This window comes from Physeter macrocephalus, chromosome 14 (assembly GCF_002837175.3).
Source record: "Physeter macrocephalus isolate SW-GA chromosome 14, ASM283717v5, whole genome shotgun sequence".
Classification (NCBI taxonomy): domain Eukaryota; kingdom Metazoa; phylum Chordata; class Mammalia; order Artiodactyla; family Physeteridae; genus Physeter; species Physeter macrocephalus.
Genome location: NC_041227.1, coordinates 33,455,708 through 33,475,348, shown reverse-complemented (window position 1 = coordinate 33,475,348; position 19,641 = coordinate 33,455,708). Strand labels below are relative to the sequence as shown.

General features: G+C 38.2%; 1 protein-coding gene across 6 annotated transcripts in view; it reads right to left on the bottom strand.

The window, feature by feature from the left end:
- The window catches only part of PLCB1 (phospholipase C beta 1), a 705,446-nt gene that overhangs the window by 82,658 nt on the left and 603,147 nt on the right, over positions 1-19,641 (bottom strand). For 3 of the 6 annotated variants that reach the window (XM_024123662.3, XM_024123663.2, XM_055090385.1), the window contains exons 26-27: positions 15,669-15,888; positions 11,399-11,579 (exon numbers count right to left, since the gene is read on the bottom strand). In XM_024123662.3, coding sequence (XP_023979430.1) covers positions 11,399-11,579; positions 15,669-15,888 — 401 coding nt within the window. Of the gene's footprint in view, positions 1-4,008; positions 4,285-4,331; positions 4,917-11,398; positions 11,580-15,668; positions 15,889-19,641 lie in introns of those variants that run through there. The other 3 variants (XM_028499214.2, XM_028499213.2, XM_028499212.2) reach the window with 3 other exon arrangements.

The following is a 19,641-nucleotide window of genomic DNA, read 5'->3' as shown; positions in this document are numbered from 1 at the left end:
GCTTGTTTTTCTTCTACAAAGAATTAATTTATGATGCTTCTAAACTAAGAAATGATCTACTGATTAAACGCATTACTGATAATTTTAAAACTAGGTGGATTTTTATACTGGCGTGTTTCCTGTCCATTCAAATTGAAAAATATTTATTCATCCATTCCACCAATATTTACTGAGAACCTATGATGTGCTGGATACTGTGTATTGATGGTCCAACTGGGAGTTGGCAGAGAAGTCCTGTCCAGGTGGAGCTCATGTTCCCCACCAGCTCACTTCTTTTCTCAGAAGCAGCAGAAAGTCTTGGACTAAAAGACCAACCACCTTGATTCTTTTCTGAGATAGTCTTTCATACCTATGAAATTCATTTCTTTTTAAATTTCCATATCTAAACAGAATTTATAGCTGCTTATTTGAATCTAAATGTTTAAGGAATCCTTGAAATTTTCTTTTTACTTGTTGGGCAAAGCAATAAATGAAAGTGAAAATCTGAGCATGACTCCTAGTCAATGTCAATAAGTTGGCCCAATGAATCTATAGCACTTAAAATTGTTTTTCACTTCTAAAATATGCCAAACTAAATGTCAGCTTCTTAGCTTGGGAAATATAATATGGGTCAATGTAGCATACTCCCTTGAATGATATTTCTGGTATTCTTTTATAAGGCTATCAACTGGAAATATCTTCAAACTTTAAAAAAAAAATCAAGAAATTTGATAAAGGAATTTCTAGTGAAGGTGTTTTATCATCCTAGATGATGCCTGGGTTTTGCCATCTTAACTCTTGGGCCTTGTTTCCTGATCAGTAAAATATAGCAAAATTGTAAAATTATATTATGTGTGTTTTTAATTCTTTAAAATTTTTAAAAAATTCAATGATGATTTTAAAATGTCCTGAAAATGATAAAAAAGTACATATTTATGGCCATGAAATATTTATTTTAATGATAAATGGAATTCCTTTTTATGATAAAAGAAGTTTCACTTAAAATGATTCATATATAGCTTCAAGTACAAATTTATAACAGGCAAAGAATTACCCCTTTGTAATTATAAAAGGTTAATGAAGTTACTCGTAAGAGTTTTTGAAAAGTTGGTGTAGTATCACATATGACACAATTATGGATTTTTGATTAAATTAAAAGAAAATAAGAAAATGGTTGTATAGGATCAAGTTAGTTGAGATCATTATATCTAATTAAACCAATCGGAAACAAAAATCCAAACCACCAAAATTTCAGGATCAGGCCTCGTAATTCTGAAAGATATCAAGACCATTTAATTTAGAATAGATGAAATAAATATTGCTTATCACTCAGATGTGGGAAAATAACCATACTGTTCAAACTGGAGGTTTTCAAATAATTAAGAAAGGAGACTTGACTAAAAGAGACATGATTTGTCCTGTGGTTTGTAACTGAAATAATGCAATAAATCAAGGGCTTAATATTTCAATAGTCTGTTTGAAAGTTAGAACCAGAAGAGCTGCCCATGAAGATGAGTAGCACAGCATGTCACCTTCATTTTTCCTTAATGCAAAATATATCGTTTCAAACATCTCTCACTTACCAGATGGAGTGCAATGAGTCTTGTAATTCCAGAGGGCACAAACTAAATTGTCAGACTTGTGAATTCTATTTTGGAATTTTCCTTTCAGCAGAATTTCTTCTGTTCTTTAAGCTTCTTTAAGTTGATGCAAGTCAAAATTATTATTTTCTTTGCCTTTGGGGATGGGTTCTGTTTACTGACTCTTTTCCCTCAATCTTACCTAAATAGTTATCAATTAACACAAAAAATATACTAAGACATAACTGTGTGCACACAAAAGTAAAAACAAGATTTTTTAATTGCTTTAAACTGAAATCCTTAATTATTATTTTAATAGATCTGAGAGTTGAATCATCTCTGCATTCTATAAACTAAGTGAAACTAGCATTATAGCTAGAGGGAAACTTTACAAGCACTCTTGTACAAATTTTTATTTAGAAACAAGGATACAAACACTCAAAGAGGTGAAATGATTTAGCTAAAGTTATGTAACTAAAAGTGAAAATCTTGTCTCCTCACTTTAAATCCTGTACAAATTGTCCTTTGGTAAAGAATGATGACTATGTTCTAGGCACTGTGTTAAGTTTCCATGGATTATTTTATTGAATCTCACATCCAAACGATGAGGGTTATGTGTTGATTTTTGCCAAAAAAAAAAGGCCTAATTCTCCACCATTCCCTGCATTCACACTCTTTGCAATGTGACTTGTGGTTCCTCTAAACAAGAGATAGAGTCTATTTCCCTATCCCTTGTATCCAGGCAAGTCTTACGACTTGCTTGGAGGAAGAAATTGTAAGATCTGTTGAGACTTTACCTACTTCTGCTTGCTCTCATTTGGAATCCTTTCCAACTTCCACATGGACAAGCCCAGGCTAGCCTTGCTGGATGATGAGAGATGTGTATCAGTTATCTGCCTGGACCAGTTGACAGTCAGCCAACCTTCAGGAGCAGAGCCTCTAAGTAACTGGCAACTGAACCACAAACACATGAATGAGCCCAGCCAGTACTAGAAGATCCATCCAGTTGAATCAAGCTCATATTGCTACACATAGAAACATGAGTTAAGTAAATAGTTATTGTTTTAAGGCAATAAGTTTTGAGGCGTTTGTTATGCAACAAAGCTAATGGATAAAGATGGGTATACTATTACTAGGTCCATCTAACTTCACAACCTGTGTTCTTAACCACGGTTAGCCCTTGAGGGCAGAGAAAAAATTTAGGCTTGGTCCACAGGAATAGCCCCACCAGTATGAGGACTACAGTAGGCCTTCAATAACTTTGACTTAAACAATTATATAAGCATATTTTATGCTCTCTAAATTGTCCAACCTCCCAAAAAATAATAAACTAAAAGCATAAACTCTGTGGGTCAAAAGAACAAGACGATCCAACAGAAGAGTAGCAATGGATATAAACAGTTTGTAGAACAAAGGAATACAAATGGGCAATACACACATGGACATACGCTCATTTTTTTTAAAAAACATTTTTATTGGAGTATAATTGCTTTACAATTGTGTGTCAGTTTCTGCTTTACAACACAGTGAATCAGTTATACATATACATATATCCCCATATCTCTTCCCTCTGGTGTCTCCCTCCCTCCCACCCTCCCTATCCCACCCTTCTAGCTGGTCACAAAGCACTAAGCTGATCTCCCTGTGCTATGCCACTGCTTCCCAATAGCTATCTATTTTACATTTGGTAGTGTATATATGTCCATACATACACTACCACTCTCTCACTTTGTCCCAGCTTACTCTTCCCCCTCCCTGTGAGGAAGTCCATTCTCTAGTAGGTCTGCGTCTCCATTCCCATCTTGCCCTTAGGTTCTTCACGACCTTTTTTTTTTAGATTCCTTATATATGTGTTAGCATATGGTATTTGTTTTTCTCTTTCTGACTTACTTCACTCTGTATGACAGACTCTAGGTCCGGTCATATGGTAGTTCTATTTTTAGTTTTTTAAGGAATCTCCATACTGTTCTCCATAGTGGCTGTATCAATTTATGTTCCCACCAACAGTGCAAGAGGGTTCCCTTTTCTTCACACCCTCTCCAGAATTTATTGTTTGTAGAATTTTTGATGATGGCTGTTCTGACCAGTGTGAGATGATATCACATTGTAGTTTTGATTTGCATTTCTCTAATGATTAATGATGTTGAGAATTCTTTCATGTGTTTGTTGGCAGTCTGTATATATTCTTTGGAGAAATGTCTATTTAGGTCTTCTGCACACATATGCTCATATTTGATCATGATTAAATCAATAGAAATGAAGATAAATATCATTTCTATCTTTATATCCATATCTATCTATCTATCTCTAGAACAAATCAATTCTATTAGGGTTACCCAGTGATGATTAGGAAAATTAACAAATAAGAACACATTTTGACAAATTGTTTCATTCTTTATTTCATTACTAAAGTCTTGTATTTATTTGTCATTTCTTGTTTGGTAGAGAATGTAAAGTTTTCAGAAAAGCTAAATCATTTATTTTTCAAGAAAGATGATCCTGCATTAAAGTCAGAATATTGGAGGAAGACAGATCACACTACCGTAGAGTTAGTTACTTCCTGACACTGCAATTACTCCTGGCACATATACTTCAGCTGAGCGACCATAGAAGTGAGAAAATTCAAGGTTGGCTCTCAGACAGGCTGCAGCAGCAAATGGTGCTAATAGAAATCATCAAAAAGGAAGATGGTGAGCACCCTCAGGCTGTAGCAGGATGTCGAAAACTGCAAATACACATTTATATTTGAACTGAAGATTTCCTAGCCAATTCACGTATTGTAAGAAAAAAAGCGGAGGTGGGGGGCTTTCAATAAAAACAATGATTTGTGCACATTATCTCATTATTCCTCCTTACAGTTCAATAAAGTGAGGATTATTCTTATCTTCATTGGAAAGATGAGAAAACAGAAATTCTGAGTGGTCACACAGCTACTCTGGGGGAGCAGTGGCCAGAAATGAGGACATTTGACTCCAGACCCTCACTCATCACCACTCACATCTGATGGGCCATTCCATTAGTAGCCGGTCAGTATCCACCCAGAGCTTTCACTGTGAAACACAACTTTCATTCCCCGGGATTGGCAGGGAATAGGGAGCACTCAGCTCAACAGGTACTAGTGTTGGTTTGAGGCCCAGGAATGATTGTTGGTGGGACAGGCAGGAGGATGAATAAGAAGAATCCCAACCATTAAGGTCTATGTGAAGGAAAAGAGAAATGAATGGGCTTGGAACACGTGGGAGACAAAATACGAGAAAGAGGAGAAAAGGTAGGAAGTAAAGCAAAACAAAACAAGCCTCTGCAGAGGATAAAGAGTATGGTGCTGTGAGAGAATGAGGAAATCTTTTCTTGACGCCACTGAAAAGGAGAAAGGAAAGAGAAGACAAAATGGCAGGTCAAACCCTGCGGCAACTGAGAAGCGACCCCATAGATGTCACCACAAAACTTCCTCTCCCTAGGCGGTGGATGTTGAGCCTTGAACGTGTTGTTGGGGCTGATTCTGAGAGTGATCGAGAACCCTCAGAGGGACCCCCTAAGAATTTCTATCACTTACCAAACTCACATGTAAAATTAAGACCTTACCCTAATGTTATGACAAAACCCAGGGTCAACCTATGTCAGTTGATGAAAAACAGGTAAGTTAGAGCAGATTCCCCAACCATAGAGTTCTTTCCTGGAACAGAGATCCTTCATTGGGCTCCACAGACCCCCAAGATATCTATGAGGAGATTTCAGGGGATGCAAGAACTTCAGTGGGGTTGGGGAACTACATCTTTATTTTCACTCACCCTTAACTGAAAGTAACTGTTTCCTTCTATAATGAACACAGGCAGGAAATCACAGGAGTGATTTCCATAGGACCTGTGCCTTTGTCACCAAGAGATAACCATCCAGCTTGATGGTCAAGCTAAGAAGAGTGGAGAGCACGATGTATTTCCTATTTCAACCAAGAGGAAATTTTCACTTATTTTTAAATGCATTTTGAACAGAGATAAGGATCAATGGCTTTTAAACCTGATTCTTCAATGTGAATGTGTAACACATCACCTGGGACTCCTATCAAAATGCAAATTGTGATTTAGCAGGTCTGGGGTGGGACCTGAGACTCTGCATGTCTAACAGGCTGGCTCTCAGGTGATTTGGGGATCACACTTTGAGTAACTAGGCTGCAGAGCTGCTTGGATGTAGAATTTTAAAGATGATGATTCTTATTTAGACAGGTAGAACAAGTCCTTTGAGTCCTTTGAGCTACAGAGTCTATGAAGCTTGGTGTGCTTTTAACACCTCCTATGATAACATGAAAAGTTATCTCAAAAATATTCTCTTGGTGTTTATTAATTTCTATGGTTAGGCAAATTGTTCCCACATCTGTGTCTCCATAGCAGTTTGCTGATAGCTGTCTATGGGTTCATTTATCACATGGTATTAATGACTGTATTACATGCTCCCTGTGCATGTGCTGGCCACGCCTTCCTCATCTTTACCTCCAGTGTCTATCAGAGGGTTTGGCAGATATTAAGTTGTAATGCACATTTGGCAGGGAGTTTATTGATGCCATGGTTTCTTTCTCAATCCTTGAACTGTGGGTTCACATTTGCATTTAATTCCCAAAGCAATTTTGGGCGATAAAATATCTTCTGCCTAATTTTCCGCATCACCCAAATACTCCTTTTTACCTGGGGCCTACTTGCTTTTTAATTACACTTCCACTTGTCTAATTTAGCCTAAGAGGCCTGTTGGTAATTCAGAACCACAACCAAAGATAGAACTGACAATTCTAGGTGCCTTTCAGTCAAAAGACTTCCTGGCAGAACAATTTGTAGTTATTACAAATGGGGTTGATAGAAAGTTCTGCCACATGTTAGCTAAAGGCATGTAGTATGAGTTCTGGATGCTCTGAAATGGCCATAAAGTAAACTCTGTGTGGTTCTAAATCCCAGGTGTTTGGGTCTTAGCCTTCTTAACAAAGGCCCATACAGGTATGTTCAAGGGCACTGGCACTTTATCTAAACCCAAATCCACAATCACAGTGGCGAAGGATGGAGCATTTTGAGTAGGTCGCTTATATTTGGCCTGAAAGGGCCAGGCTGGCTTGGATGTATGTGTATGTTTTTCTGAAAACGTTTTCAAGCTTTCATCGTGGACACTCTCATTCCTTCTTGGGGAAAAGGAGGCAGAGGCACATGTTCTGAGATTGTCACCTCGAGTGGCAGTTCCACCAGCTCTCCTGCTCCAGTGGTCCTTTGGGTGGGATTTTCCCACCTATAAGTTCAGCTTGGTCTTCCCCAGTTCCCCGCCAACCTCCTCCTTCAGGGGAAAATCTGTTGCACAGCTTTTCATGCCCCCATCTGGTGGGATTTGATGTGGTGCTCACCCTCACGTATGTCTCCCAGAACTCTGAGACTGTGTAGCTGTTGCCCGTGATTTCTGAATCTAATTTCTGAACTCAAGTCTCCTTCTTCCTAGGAGGCCTTTCTGGGATGTCTGGGCTTCTGTGTTAATTCACACTCTTAATTCTTGTTTCAGGAATGTTCTGTGAGTACTGGGCTTCCCTCTTATTCTGCCATGTCTCTTATGAATTGCCATGTTTCTTTCCTTGCGGAATGGATCTTGCCAGAGGTTGGCACTCTGAGGAAACTTCAGATGATTATGGCTGGACTGCCTCATCTTTGAAGTAACATTGACACTGTTAGTCAACTTCAGTAATCTGCGGGAGAACCCCAGGACTTCTAACCCTCAGGCTGCTATTCCTCTGAACTGTGCTTCTGGATGGCACTTTCCTGGGGCCCCATTCCTCACCATGTACTCTCAGCTCAGCCCCAGAGCCGTCCTTGTGAAAGTTACTTCAGATCACATCACTCCTCTGCTCAGAACCCTCCACTGGCTCCCATTGTGCTCTGAGTGGAACACAGAGGCCACAAGGGGCCTACAAGACCTGAGAGATCTGTCTCCAGCTCCAGAAGTCCCATCTCTCTGACCTAAGACCCTATAGTCCTCCTCCAACACGGCCACCCTACTGTTCTTCCAACACACAGGCCCATTCCCAACCCAGAGTCTTTGAGTTTGCTAATCCTTCTCCCTGGGAAAATCTTGCCCCATATGTTTGTATGGGCCCATCCTTCTCCTCCTCTCTCAAATTCTGGCTTCTCAGTGAGCACCTCTCCGGTATGCTATGTAAAATTTCAAACCACGCTCCTCATCCTTCCCCCACACCCACTCCCTAGTTTTCCACTTGGGATTGATTTTTTTTTTTCCTAAGCCCTTATTACCAACTGACATATTTTACCAACTTATTGTGTTTATGGTCTCACCCTCACATCTAGAATATAAGCTCCATAAAGGCTAGGATTGTAATTTTTATCCTCCACTATTTAAAAGTATTTGTTGAGTGGCTGTCTATTAAGTATTTGTTGACTAGATGAATGAATGAATCAGGGTTTCTTCCTGAGGTGATGAAAATGTTCTAAAATTGGTGATGGCTGTACATATTTATGAATATACATAAACTAAAAAACATTGAACTGTACACTTTAAATACATGAATTGCAAGGAATGTGAAATAAAGCTGTTTAAAAAGAGAGAGGCATGGTATCTCAGCCATCCTAATGCAGGAGTTGGCTGTGTGTGTTCTGTGCTCTGTGTGAGTAGATGTGAGGTCGTCTGAGAACATTGGCGTGAGATCTGAATTAGGAGGCATCTGAACCATGGTTATAAAGTAGGGGCTCTGGAGTCTGAGGACCAAGTTCAAATCCCAACTACTCCATTTTCTGGTTGTGGAAATTTGGGAAAGTCACTACTTTTCTCTGTAAGTTTTTAATCTGCAAAATGGGCTGAAAAGAGTACCAAATGCCAGTGTTGTGAGTATTAAATCAGACAATTTCTGCAAATGGTTTAGCACAGCATATGGCCCCATCGGGTGTGTTCAACACACAGTTACTATTTTAATTTTTATTATTGTTCTTGTTATTTTATTTCATTTTTTTGTGTGGTGTGCGGGCCTCTCACTGTTGTGGTCTCTCCCGTTGCGGAGCACAGGCTCCGGACGCACAGACTCAGTGGCCATGGCTCACGGACCCAGCCGCTCCGTGGCATGTGGGATCTTCCCGGACCGGGGCACGAACCTGTGTCCCCTGCATCGGCAAGCGGATTCTCAACCACTGCGCCACCAGGGAAGCCCTATTATTGTTATTATTTTCTGGAGTCCTAGGGATGGGGTACTGAGAAAGAAAGATGGCAGTGGTTGTAGCTCCCAAAGCTATTATCTCCCATTAAAATTCACTTGGATTTTCTCAGGTCTGTCAAGGCAATCCCTGGTTCACACTAAACCTGACCTCTGCCCGCATGTTCTTTCACTGCTTGATTTTACTTCAGTAGTTCACAAACAAGGCAGCCTATCAAAAGCATATGGAGCTTTTAAAAATAAGTCCTTGAGCCTCACATTTAGGTATAGAGCAGTGGGTCTCAAAGTGTGGGCCTGGGACCAGAAGCATCAGCATTGCCAGCCCTCCACAAGGCCTGTTGAATTGGAAATTCAGTGTAGGGCCCAACAATATGTGTTTTAACCAGCCCTCCAGGTGATTCTGATGCATGCTCAAGTCGACACTACCTGACCAAGTAGAATCTGATTTTTGATAAGCAGGTGATTTTGACCTGCTCATTTGCATATTGTCATTGGGAACCAGTACTACAATGACAGCAGTACCCTGATCCATCTATTATGTAGTCATGACTAAACCATCCACTGTTTGCACCCTATAAGCAGAAACAGCCTCAGAATTCTCTTACATGGACAGGCCTTCAGCAATGAAATGAACAGGTCATGTAAACACCTTTGAGAACTCATTTCCCCGGGGTACACTACTTTAATTTCTGTTACGCTTACTCACTTGTTTTTGGCACAAGCTTGTTTTCAAGGCTACTTTATTGCTTGATTCATTTAATTTATCTGTCACCAAACATTTATCATGTCCCTACTCTGTGTCAAGCCATCAACAACAATGCAACATATGTTGGTGCAGCCACTATTGGAAACAGTATGGAGGTTCCTCAAAAAAGTAAAAGTAGACTTGCCATATGATCCAGCAATCCCATTCCTGGGCATATATCTGGACAAAACTATAATTCAAAAAAATACAGGCACCCCTATGTTCATATACGATGGCTATTGGCTATTCACAATAGCCAAGACATGGAAGCAACCTAAATGTCCACTGACAGATGAATGTATAAAGAAGATGTGGTACATATATACAATGGAATATTCTCAGCCATAAAAAGAATGAGGGAGCTATATTCAATATCCTGTGATAAACCATAATGGAAAAGAATTTTTAAAAGAATATATATACATATATGTATATATATATATACACACATATATATATATATGACTGAATCACTTTTCTGTACAGCTCTCAGCCATAAAAAGAATGCAATCACACCATTTACAGCAAAATGGATGGACCTAGAGATTATCATACTAAGTGAAGTAAGTCAGAAAGAGAAAGACAAATATCATATGATATCACTTATATGTGGAATCTAAAATATGACACAGGGACTTCCCTGGTGGTCCAGTGGCTAAGACTTCACACTCCCAATGCAGGGGGCCTGGGTTCGATCCCTGGTCAGGGGACTAGATCCCACATGCTGCAACTAAGAGTCCGCATGCTGCAACTAAGACCCGGCACAGCCAAGTAAATACATAAATAAAAGTATTTTTAAAAAATTAAAATAAATAAATAAGTTAATTAATTAAATATGACACAAAGGAACCTATCTATGAAACAAAAACCAACTCACAGACATAGAGAACAGATTTGTGGTTGACAAGGGGGGGTGGGGAAGGGGCGGATTGGGAGTTTGGGACTAGCAGATGAAAAGTATTATATAGAGAATGGTTAAACAACGAGGCCCTACTGTATAGCACAGGGAGCTATATTCAATATCCTGTGATAAACCATAATGGAAAAGAATTTTTAAAAGAATATATATACATATATGTATATATATATATACACACATATATATATATATGACTGAATCACTTTTCTGTACAGCAGAAATTAACACAACATTGTAAATCAACTATATTTCAATTAAAAAAACAATGGATTTTCACATTTCCTGAGAAAACATTTTGGAGGACAAAACTGATCATTCATGGAGATAATGGCATTTCCTTTCATAGGGAGCCTCAGGAATTGGATAGACAACATTCCATACAGGCCACTTAAATACTGACTTTTCTAAATGTAGGAGAGTGGACTGTACAGTTCTCTTTGTATCACTGCAAAGCTACACAACTACATAAAAAGTAAATATTTATTTGCAGCATGTTCTTAATTTTCTTAAAGATGAGTGTGTAATTATCTTGTGTGATTTCAAAAATCCCAAAAAACTACTATAGCCCAAACATGAGTTAGTGAAAATAAAAATAATAAAACATAGCTTCATTGGAGAACAGAGAGGAACTTGGTAAAGATACTGGAATAGTGGGGTTTGTAAAATATCAGTATGGTTGATACTATTTGGCCTATGCAATTTCCATTTCTAAGAAATGACGATTTTATTGCTTTTTAAAATCGAAGTACTGGGGTCTGATCCTGCTTTTAAGTTAAGCACGTGTTAAATCACATGTCACAATATGGATCTGAGAAATGCCTCTTATCTCCCTCTACAACCTGGCATCAAAATAAGATTATTCAGTCAGGAAGCGAAATGAAAGTGCCAGCCAGACCTGCTGCTGTCTCCTGTTATGTTATCCAAGGGCATCAAAAATTTTCTATAGAAAAGAGGGTTCCAGCTATAGAAACAGAAATCACATTTTTCAGGCTTACCAGTTTAATATGTTCTCGCTTCTGGTATTTTTCGCTATAATACTGTTCTTGTCGAAGATTAAGCAGCTGCTGCTGTTGTTTGTCCTTCAAGTCTATTAACTTTTGGGTCATTTCGGCATCCAGGGCAGCAAGGTCTTGCTCAATTGTTGATGAACCATGGTCAGGGCTGCTGGGTTCCGATCTGCAGCGACACAGAGCTTGACTTACAAAACATGCAGGTCAGAGCAAGGTGGAGGGAGGGCTGCTCACCAGAGTCCCTCCTAGAGACTCTGTTTGGAAATAAATATTTCGATAAACCACTTGAGACAGAGGCTGATACCCCAAGGACAAGCTTAGCAGCAGAAGGTCTCCAAACACAGAAAGTAGATGAAATTTGTGCTGCTCTAGAAAGAGGTAGTGGCAGAAAAGGAATGCCAGGAGGCTGGGGGCCCTGGCAGTGGTGGTGGAGAGAATGATAATCCCCCCTTGGGAAAAACAATGTCTAATAAGGACTTTTTAAGGCTTTTATTTTTTAACGTGGCATGTATAATGTAATTTCCAGCTACATTTCTCCTGTACACTCTGTTGCATTGATGATTCTGTAGGGGGAGTTGAAAAGGTGATGAATTTTGCTTCTGCGCGATGTAGATTGACAACGGAGAACATTTGCGGATGTCATGGGCCAGCAACATTCCCAGCTGACACGTTCTGTTTCTTGACATCTTTTAGTAGCAAGATTTGTTATTAAAATAAGTTTCTTTGGGGGCTGAACCAACTTCATTGATGTCTCCACCCAAAATGGCACTTTGGTTCCGAGAGAGGAGGATGAATTGGGTTCATTCTAAGATATTTATCAAGTGCTCACTCTGTGCAGGGGGACTTTCTTTGAGCTATTCATAAAGAATTATATAGATATTTTGACGTTTAGGACTAATGTTGAAACAAAACAAAGCAATTCTCACTAACATTATTGTGTTAAAACATACGGTGTGATTCCTTCAAATTTTGTGCCACCTAAGATACCCAGCACATCAGATTCGGTCTCCATGTTTTCACTTGCGGCCAAGTGGAACGAGTAGAAGAGGTTTCTTGAATCAGCTGGTGCTAATTCCTCTTACTTTCTCTTAGAATTAGGCCAACACAATAGTGCCACATGGAGAGGCAGTTGGTAGAAGCAAGTGTTAGGATCCTATTTTTTCAAATAAGGGATGCAGAATTCCCTCAAAGGTTTCTAAACATCAAAATCACATGGCAGCACTGAGGTGGCCCTCCATCCTAGCATGAGTACAAGTCTATTTATCAACATCAGAGGAGAGGAGCATTGGAAGGGTGACCTCCGTCTTGGCATGAACACGAGATACATTTATAATCTGCTGCAGCAAGAAGTTGGTGTAGCCAGAACATAAAGTGTTGCTTCAGTGAGCCACAACCACCATAGCAGAGGCAACAGGGCAACATTTCTTGACCACTCAGCAGGTGCCAGAGACTTTCTGCTTTACTTCTGGCTTTCACAACAACCCAGCTAGCAGGTGTGACCATCTCCTGTTTACATTTGAGGAAATTGAGTTTCAGTGAGACAATTTTCCTAAGGACACAGTATGGGGGAGCAGCAGTGCAGCTTACCCAAGGACAGACATCTAGAAAACAGCAAAGTCTGCGCTCTGAGAACAGCACAATGTGTGATAGAAACCATCTTTGAATGATCTGTTCTTCACATTATGTGAAAACTCCGTTGAGACTACAGATATTTGAATAAGAAACTGATCTAATATAACGTTGTACATATGAAACATATAATGTTATAAACCAATGTTACCTCAATAAAAAATAAATCTAAAAATCATTTATTCATTAGAAAATATAAGCCCGTTACATATTAATATATTTTGTGAAAAATAACTATACTTTCAAATCAAGAAGAAAATCAGTGAGATTAAAAAAATCTCAGTGGCAAAAAAAAAAATGAATATAATGGACATTAAGTCCATTTATTACTCTGAGGAATTTTCAGGATTTTAATGTGTATCATGGGGGGATGGGAAGTGGACAGACATAATCAGACCTCAGTGTCTTTGCCTCTTGAAGAAAAGTTTCTCCTGATGTATTTTTTAATCAAGATGCTTAGGGATTTTTGTTTGTTTGTTTTTTGAGGGAAAGTAAAGAAAAATAACCAAGGGACGAATGTTTCTGCATCTTCTCCAAAAACAGGGTTGAAGATATTATCCCCTGTTGCCTAATGTTGCCTGTATATGATCCAAGAGATGAATTATTTTGTAATTTAATACCAGGAAAATGTTTGTCCCTCTTGGAAAAGCAAGTTTCCTTTAATCAGATAAGGAAAATTATCTAACCCGTATTTCCTTTTCTCAGAAGCTAAGAGCTAACTTTAGTGTTCAAGGACAGAAATTACATTAAATGGTTACTTCTGTCCAGTCGAAATACAACACTGGTCACATATTTGATTTTTTTCCACATATGTGATTTGAAATTTTTAGTAGCCATCTTAGAAAGTAAAAAGAAATGAGTGAAATTAATTTTAATAATATATTTTACATAGCTTGATTATCAAAAATATTATCATTTCAACATGTAATTAAAATCAATATACATCAATATAAAAATATGAGATTCTTTTTTTTTTTTTTTTTTTTAGTGAAGTCTGAATTCTGGTGTGTTATTTTATACTTGAAGCACATTTCAATACCAATGAGTCACTGTTTGTGGTTAGTGACTCATGTATTGGACAGCAGATCTGCTAACTCGTAGACAGTCTGTGTGCATATGTATGTGTGTACATTTCTTTTTCTATTTTTATAGGATTTTTATACATGTCTATGATATTACTTTAATATTCTATTGGAAGTTTGCAGGATATGACTTATAAATAAATGAATACAGGAATAAACAAATGACTACATACATATCACTAAGATCAAAATTTAGAAGTTTTAGGCCAAGCTCTGCCTGAACTGTTTTGTAACTGTGGGTAAACGTTAAGCCTTTAGTTTTCAGATTCCTCCTTGAAGAATTGATAACAGTTCACCTAGATGGCTTCTAAGGCTGCTCCAGGTCTAAAAAATAATGATTTTGCTGCTTTTAAAAACCCAAGTACTGGGTTTTGATTGTGCTTTTAAGTTAAGCGCATGTTAAATCATATGTCACAAGATGCATCTGAAAAATGCCTCTTACCTTTCTCTCTAACCTGATTGGATTATTGAATAAGGAAGTGAAGGGAAGGATGGAAGGATGTGGTACAGCCTGTCTGACTCTTAGCTTCTATGCTCACATAGTTTCCCCACGTTACCACGTTAGGCACTTTGGGGTGATAACTGAATAGGTTGTGTTCACTGCTGTGTCCCCAGGGCACACAGAAAGCGCTCAACAAATATTGGTTGAATGAATGTGTGAGAAACGCTTCTCCCCAGCATGGTCTGAGTACATGGGGCTGTGGGGACTCTTAGGGCCCAAACAAGGATTATCTGTACAGGGCTTTGTGGGTTTCAGATAGGGCAGCAAAGGGCAGTAGAGGTTCTCTTTTCAATAAGACAAGCTGCCTCTTGAGCTTGGTTCTAGTCCACAGCAAAATGTCAGACCCCCCAGGTTGGCAGCTGCAATATGGCAAGTCAGCCAATTGGTCTTGGGCCTACAGGCTAGAACTCAAGGGTAGGACTTCCTGCATATCTAGTCTCAGAATCTGGTCAAATAAAGAAATTCAGTCTATAAGCAAAAGTGAGCTGAGAGGACACAAAACTGTAGAGAGTGGAGGGAGTTGGGTGGCTTTCCTTCTTACAGTGGTGTAGATCCAAAATGTGGTGCAAAACACTGAAAATCCATCAAGTAAACTTCAATTAAAAAAAAAAAAGAAATGTCAAGCAAAGACTGACAATTTGCAAAGGAATAAATATAAATTGACAATAAATGTTCCAAAAAATTCAACTTAATGAGGAAATGCAAATTAAGATACTAACAACATCACTTTTTTCTCCATCAGTTTGCACTTTCATATCTTGTGATAGTTACAAACTAAAACAGAAAAGTCTTTAAATTGATCTAGGGATCCCACTTCTAAAATTTTAAGAAAATAGGAATATATGAAAAGATTTATACATACATATTTATTAATACATTTCTTATAATAGCAAATAATCAAAAACAACACTTACGTTCATCAATAAAAAATCATTTAAATTAATTGTAGTTTGTCCATTCCAAAAAAAAACACTGAAAATCCATGTAAATGACTCTCCTCCTTTATACTATAAAACAAACCCAAAATACCCCTTCAACTTACTTTTTCTTACTATCCTTTTTGGCTGTCTTTTCCAAAGCTGCCCTCCTTCGCAAGTAGTCATTCTGGATTTCATTATATTTTGTAGTGTGTTCTTTGATAAGGTCAGTGGTTTTCTTGTGATGTCTCTTAACCAGGTCTTTCATTTCTTTGTAGTGCTTCTTTTGAAGTTTCACAAACGACTTCTGTTGCTTTAGCTCTTCAATTGTCTGCGCTTCTACTTCTGCAACAAATGGGTATGAGAGCTGAGAGGGCTGGAAGGGCTGAGAGGACAGAGCAGTTGTTGAGCAGTATTTTTCTGACCCCAGCCCACTGGACCTTGAGAGCAGAGCTTGGAAGTCATACGTGTGTTCCAGGCTGGCTTTGTGGCTTGCTAACTTTGTGACTATGTTACCAAATTTCTCAAGGACCCAATTTCTTTACTCATAATTTTTTAAAAAGTTTGGGTTCCCTAGAAACAGAGTCCAAGAGAGTGATTCAGGTACATGTGATTTACCAAGGGGGGTCTCTCAATAGGAGGGGAGTGAGGGCAGCAGATACAGAAGTAGCTAAATAAGGATGTGGTCTCCGCTGGAGTCCGGCTTCTGCCTGATCCCACGGGGAGCTCTTGAGCGTGAACTGTACTACAGAGTTAGTCTCACCTTGAGGCAAGAAAGCCAGCTTTTTGCCTATTTGGGAATGTCAGTTGTGGGGAGGCATAAGCTCCTGGAGAGGGGGCTTCCTTTTGGCTGAGGGCAATTTTCTTTCTTTCTTTTTATATAAAAGGTCTCCCACACAATCTTCAGCTATCCCTGTGGTTTGCTAATACGTTTGTAAATGGCACTGCTCCTGCTTTTATATAAATTTTTGATGCCTAGAGCATCAAATGTATCAGGGCATTGTCAGAGACATAGCTGTGTAATAAATAGCTCAAATGGATATAATGAGATATGCTCCATGATCAACAGAGTAGCAAGATATTTATCAGATAAGAAATCCCTCTTCATGATCAGTGTGCCTTCCATGAGGGCAATTTTCAAAAGCAGAGGAAGCTATGAGCTGTTAGTAGCCAAAGTTTACTACAGCTGGGAGCTGGGTCCCACAGATAGATGGTAAAGGGGAATTTGGTGGGCACTAACAGGATCCACTTTAAAGATCACACAATTTCTACTTTTTAGGGTTGTTATGGTGATGATGAAATAAAAGAATTAATGCAAAGTTTTTAACATAGTTTCTAGCAGTGTGCCTGTTAGAGGCTTAACAAATGATTGTACAGGTTCTACAGCACCATTTCTAAGGGGCACTATTCACAGTATAGATATTGTAGGTTTGTATATTTATCACAACGTTGCTCCAGTATAGATCAGTCAGGTGAGGGAAGGTCCTTGCTGTGATTTGCCCAAAGGCACCATAAGGGTTGGTGGTAGTTTATATCACTACATAGTGTTTTATTTAATGCCAAGAAAACATTTAATGTGACAGAGCTTGATTTGAAAACAGTCTGTGTTTTATTGACTTGTTTAATCAATTGTAAGAATATGCATTTTAAAAATATGTTAACATTTTTAAAACTAAGATGCATCGTGTAGTCAATGGGGTGTCACAATTTGTTGGTGCTTTTCTTTCTTGGCCATCTGTGAGTAGTGAGGTACCTTAAAAAGGATGGTGCCTTAAATTCAATGAATTGTCATTTATTTAGACCTAGATTAAGTCATAGTTCACATGTTTTCATCCTTTTATGTGAACTTTCTGCTTCTGGGAACAAAAATAAGTTATCATAAATATTTAGAACTGTCAAGAGATTCAGAAATAATGTATGCCATGAATAACTACAGACCTGAATAGCAAATGATATATCTAGTGGATAAACATTGAAATCAGAATAACAATTTATGTTCTTAAATGATAAGGTCTTTAAGCAATTGAAATGTGTTTCCCTTTTTAATAATGTATCTGTTCTTCTGACATTCGATTCCTTTTGAGAAAGAGGTCAGGGAGAGAATCGGGTACATTTATTTAATGGTTTCCCTCAGGCCCAGATGGACTCATTATGGTTGCATAATGACTGATTATATTAAAATTTATAATCCTAAGGAATTGCTGCAGTTTTGGTGACAGATTCAACCTCACTTCTTTAAAAATGGTGTGCAGCACATCAGCTGTGGCAAGTTTAGCAACAGGGTTCAAGATGTTCCAACCTATGACTAAAAATAATTCCGCGGAAAGTATTATTTTTTAAAAAGTCTGTGGATGAAAGGCTATTGTTTGAATATGTCCTTAAGCATAAAGGTAATGTCCATTTACATAAGGAAACAAATACCACTCATAAACCACCCAGAGATAATCACTGCTAATATATTGATATAGACACCCACCTTTCATCTATGCATTTGTGTATTTTTAAATAATATTGGAATCATGCTCTTATTTACACTTCTGTCTCTTGTTTTATGTGTGAACATTGTATTGTTCCCATGGAATTAAATCTTTATACACGCTTTCTTTTTTTTTTTTAACTTCTTTATTGGAGTATAATTGCTTTACAATGGTGTGTTAGTTTCTGCTTTATAACAAAGTGAATCAGTTATACATATACACATGTTCCCATATCTCTTCCCTCTTGCATCTCCCTCCCTCCCACCCTCCCTAACATAGTATCAATAGTGTATATATGTCAATCCCAATCTCCCAATTCAACCCACCCCACCCCTTCCCCCTTGGTATCCATATGTTTGTTCTCTACGTCTGTGTCTCTATTTCTGCTTTGTAAATAAGATTGTCTAAACCAACTTTTTCAGATTCCACACATATGTGTTAGCATACGGTATTTGTTTTTCTCTTTCTGACTTACTTCACTCTGTATGACAGACTCTAGGTCCATCCACCTCACTACAAATAACTCAATTTCATTTCCTTCTATGGCCGAGTAATATTCCATTGTATATATGTGCCACATCTTCTTTATCCATTCATCCGATGAGGGACACTTAGGTTGCTTCCATCTCTTGGCTATTGTAAATAGAGCTGCAATGAACATTGTCATACATGACTGTTTTTGAATTATGGTTTTCTCAGGGTATATGCCCAGTAGTGGGATTGCTGGGTCATATGGTAGTTCTATTTGTAGTTGTTTAAGGAACCTCCATACTGTTCTCCATATTGGCCGTATCAATTTACATTCCCACCAGCAATGCAAGAGTGTTCCCTTTTCTCCACATCCTCTCCAGCATTTATTGTTTCTAGATTTTTTGATGATGGCCATTCTGACTGGTGTGAGATGATATCTCATTGTAGTTTTGATTTACATTTCTCTAATGATTACTGAAGTTGAGCAGTCTTTCATGTGTTTGTTGGCAATCTGTATATCTTCTTTGGAGAAATGTCTCTTTAGGTCTTCTGCCCATTTTGGATTGGCTTGTTTGTTTTTTTGTTATTGAGCTGCATGAGTTGCTTATAAATTTTGGAGATTAATCCTTTGTCGGTTGCTTCATTTGCAACTATTTTCTCCCATTCTGAGGGTTGTCTTTTGGTCTTGTTTATGGTATCCTTTGCTGTGCAAAAGCTTTTAAGTTTCATTAGGTCCCATTTGTTTATTTATTTTTTTTATTTCCTTTTCTCTAGGAGGTGGGTCAAAAATGATCTTGCTGTGATTTATGTCATAGAGTGTTCTGCCTATGTTTTCCTCTAAGAGTTTGATAGTGTCTGGCCTTACATTTAGGTCTTTAACCCATTTTGAGTTTATTCTTGTGTGTGGTGTTAGGGAGTGTTCTAATTTCATACTTTTACATGTAGCTGTCCAGTTTTCCCAGCACCACTTATTGAAGAGGCTGTCTTTTCTCCACTGTATATCCTTCCCTCCTTTATCAAAGAAAAGGTGACCATATGTGTGTGGGTTTATCTCTGGGCTTTCTATCCTGTTCCACTGATCTATATTTCTGTTTTTATGTCAGTACCATACTGTCTTGATTACTGTAGCCTTGTAATATAGTCTGAAGTC